The sequence below is a fragment of the Carassius auratus genome, unplaced genomic scaffold (assembly GCF_003368295.1).
Source record: "Carassius auratus strain Wakin unplaced genomic scaffold, ASM336829v1 scaf_tig00042620, whole genome shotgun sequence".
In the NCBI taxonomy this organism is placed as follows: Eukaryota; Metazoa; Chordata; class Actinopteri; order Cypriniformes; family Cyprinidae; genus Carassius; species Carassius auratus.
This window is the reverse complement of record NW_020526727.1, coordinates 1-4,098: the sequence shown is the minus strand read 5'-3', so window position 1 is coordinate 4,098 and position 4,098 is coordinate 1. Positions and strand designations below refer to the sequence as shown.

At 36.2% G+C, this 4,098-nt stretch overlaps 1 protein-coding gene across 1 annotated transcript; it reads left to right on the top strand.

Moving 5' to 3' along the window:
* Positions 1-674: 674 nt before the first annotated feature.
* On the top strand, positions 675-4,071 carry LOC113085974 (unconventional myosin-Vc-like; the record flags this gene model as incomplete). The annotated part of the gene is made up of 7 exons (XM_026255308.1): positions 675-868; positions 1,101-1,211; positions 3,027-3,195; positions 3,270-3,414; positions 3,563-3,719; positions 3,797-3,940; positions 4,035-4,071. Coding segments are annotated over exons 1-7 (790 nt in total), but the record flags the coding sequence as incomplete, so codon positions are not given.
* Positions 4,072-4,098: the final 27 nt, after the last annotated feature.

Sequence of the window (4,098 nt, the reverse complement as noted above, 5' to 3'; positions counted from 1 at the left end):
ATTGTCTTTTGTATTTTAATATCTAAAAAAAAAAACACTTGTCTTCACATCCGATCAGCTGGATGATATGTCCGCATACTTGTGCTCTCATTGCCTGAATGAGTAAGAGCAGTATCCTGTTCCCTTGCTCTCAAATCCTTGTTCAAATGAACACTCCCCTACGGTAAGCAAAGCGTCACGAGACTACCTCGCGCGCAGTGGGACGCAGTCAAAGTTCGCGCGACGGGCACCGCACTATGGCGAAGAATAATCTCATGAATATTAAATAGGTGATACGCAGACCTTATTAAAAGTTACTTTTTTAAAATAATTAATGGTATTAGTATTCCATGTATTATATTAAATCACATATGCGAACATAACTTAAAAATATAATCCTGTACAAAAATGCTTTCATTATTGTTATATTTTTCTATCCATGTTTCTTTGCCAATTTTTTTGTCTTCCCTGCTAAACTTTGGGAGTTTATTTAAAAATTAAGAATTATTATTCTTTTATGAACTTTTTCAAATATTTTTTTGTAGGTCGATATGTACTGACAAAGTGAAATACAACGCAGAAAAACAGCGAGAAAAGACGTGTTCATGAATATTAATGCGTGTTCCTTGTTTGTTAATGACGCTCATGAATATTAATCAGCTCTCCTTCACTATAGTAGGAGTCGTAGTTTCGCCGGGGATCGCAGGTGAGCGAGGAAGTTCCCACCGTCATTTCCAGACATTCAGCTGGTGCCATGGCTAAAAACTTAAGCATATGAATATTAGTTTCTCCTGTAAGTATAATGAGAAAGTGCCTTTGATATGAAATAAATCTGTGCGAAGGGGACTCGACTCCTGTTGCCATGGCTCTGTCGGAGTTGTATACAAAGGTATGCTTAGCAGGTGCTTCACTTTTGAGAGGTATTTTAGCAAGTGATATTTTAGCCTATCATGCATGCATTTGAGAAGATAATAGCCTTGTCGAAGTCTCAACATTACTGATTCAAGCTTAGTTACAGTTGTGACATATGGTCATCGTTCCTATTCGTTGGTATTTGGTAAACATAAGCCACAGTCCAAGTCTTATGGAATAAAGTGTGTAATGTGAGTTTTGTGTTGTAGTATAACAGGGTGTGGATCCCTGACGCGGAACATGTTTGGCAATCTGCGGAGATTCTGGCAGATTTCAAGACTGGTGAGACTGTGCTGGAACTACAGCTGGAGGATGGGACGGTAGGACACATACTTCAGCAGCTGGTTATGGACTTTTGAAGTAATATTATACATAATGCACTGCATTATCAAGATTCTTCAGTGGTTCATTGCAGCACCTTCAATGATGTCCAAATAACTTCTTATAAGGAAAGTGTTCTTTGTTGTTGTTGTTGTTTAGATTTTTGATTTTAGATTTTTGATTTCCATTTGAAAATTGAGGAAAAAAGGTTATTTAAAAATGTTACCAAAATTTATTTCATGGTGAAAGTTGGTCACCTGACCTTAAATGACATGAAATATAAATGTTAATATTAAAAAGATACAGTGTCAGAAATGAAATTTCACTGTCAAATGATTAACATTTTAATCTAATTAATTATACAATATGGCAATTCATTTTTTTTAATTAACCAGAAATTAATTACTAAATCAAAGTGGTTTAGAAATTAACCCCAAAATATAATTTAAAGACATTACTTTATGGAATGGTAAAAGCATCAAGCAGATTTAACAAAAAGTGGCATTAAAAAGAAATATATTAATTTTTTTATTTTGGGAGGAGATGTCCCTTTATAATTTTTTGTATCAATATGGATTTTAATTTTCATATTTTTTATTAATGTCCTCAAGAGACCCATTTTTTATTTCATTGCATTGGTTGGAGCATAAGAAACAAATTCAGAAGAAAACGATATGAAACAAATATATATATTTTAATCATATTTTATTCTATGCAGGACTACGTTATTCAAAACAATTAGTCGACATGACAAGGCATGTATAGGCAAAAACAATTATTTTGTTTTTTCATTCACCAATCAGTTTTTAGTTTTCAGGCTATGTTTAGCCAAATTTTGTACAAAGATGATTCTCCACTAATAAATTTATATTCCCATTTGATTTAATGTATCTATATATTGCATCATCTAATTTGCATTTAATGTGTTCTTGGTGCAACCCAAATTGGAAAAAAGTGTAATAATGGTAGTAATAAATTGGCAACATTTACATAATTATATCTTATATTTCATAGGAATATTGATCTGTAATTTTTGTCCTTGTTTCCTCTACAGAAGACATGAATGAAAACTATGCCCCGTTTCGTAACAAAAACTCATATTCCGATTTGAAACCTCTTAATTTTTTCCGAGATGTTTATTTACGACAAACAGTGTGAATTTTTGTTCGATTGAAATGCTAAATACAAAATATTAACATATTTCCTTAAGAGTGCTTAATTTGAATTCTGATCTATCCAACCCGATCTCATGGCGATTCGTACATATTTTACAAGGTGGCTTATTCTTACGTACGACCACACTTGTACAAATTCATACGATTTTTGCCAAATCGTACGTATTTTACGAGTTGCACAACTCGAATGTATTTGTACCGAATGACCTACACCATAACCCAGCCCCTAAAATAACCGTCACTGGGGTCGTAGACAAATTCGTATAAATTTGTACGTAAAATTGGTCGTGAGATAGCGTTGCAATATCAGTGATATTTAAAGACCAAGGAGAAGGTTGCGTTTATGATCAAACCCATTTAATATCTCTAAAAAGCCCTGCATGCTTCTCAGAGAAATGCACTAAATTATAATGTCCTCTACAGAGGAAAAATGTCTGTGCCTGGGTCCCAGGATGATATAGAAATAAATATACAATTATTAGTTATTTTTCGTAATTAGAAATGAAAAATGCCAGCACGTGGCAGTAAATGTGTTAATGAGAACGTCATCGGGCGATTCATTCATTCATACGATTCGTTCAAACGGCTGATTCGTCCAGGAATGAAGTCAATGGCTCTCTTTGTGAACCTCTCTTGCAGGAGTTGCAGTATCCTCTGGAAGGGGGTGAGAAGTTGCCACCCCTCCGAAACCCGGACATCCTGGTGGGTGAGAATGACCTCACGGCCCTCAGTTACCTTCACGAGCCGGCCGTGCTTCACAACCTCAAAGTCCGATTTGTCGAGTCCAAAATCATCTACACATATTGCGGTAGGTCTTCTGTTTCATTAACGTGTACCTCCTTCGCTGATTTGATCACTTCACCATGATATTTATAATTTTAGGAATTATCCTGGTGGCAGTCAATCCATACAAAACTCTTCCTATCTATGGAGATGCAGTCATTCATGCTTACTCGGGTCAAAATATGGGCGACCTGGACCCTCATATATTTGCTGTTGCTGAAGAGGCCTACAAACAAATGGCCAGGTGAAGTATTTATGTATTAATCAAACTATCTCTATAAGTCTTGGTTGATTGAGAAAGTCTTGGCACAAACATATCCCAAATTAACCAACTGTACAGGTTTAAAAAGCTTAGATCAAAACAAGACCCATTTTTTTTGTTCAAACTGCAGGAATGGCAAAAATCAGTCCATCATTGTGAGCGGTGAGTCCGGGGCTGGAAAGACCGTATCTGCTCGCTATGCTATGAGGTACTTCGCTGTGGTTAGCAAATCTGGCAGCAAATCTCGGGTGGAGGACAAGGTTTTGGCATCCAACCCAATCACTGAGGTAAAACAAACCATCAGGATCAGATCATCATAAACATCCTTATCTAATATAGTTAGCAATATCTGATGTGTTTGCAGGCCATTGGAAATGCAAAAACAACCAGAAATGACAACAGCAGTCGATTTGGGAAGTACACTGAGATCAGCTTCGACAAAAGATACCAAATCATCGGAGCCAACATGAGGACATACCTCCTGGAAAAGTCAAGGGTGGTTTTTCAGGTGAGAGATGCTTTTCGCGGTTTGTAGACGTGACATAAAGATAACTACATGATAAAGGTGCAAAACTCCTAATATTTGATTTGTTCTCCGGCAGTCAGAGAATGAGAGAAATTATCACATCTTCTACCAATGTGTGCATGTGCAAACCAGCCGGAGTT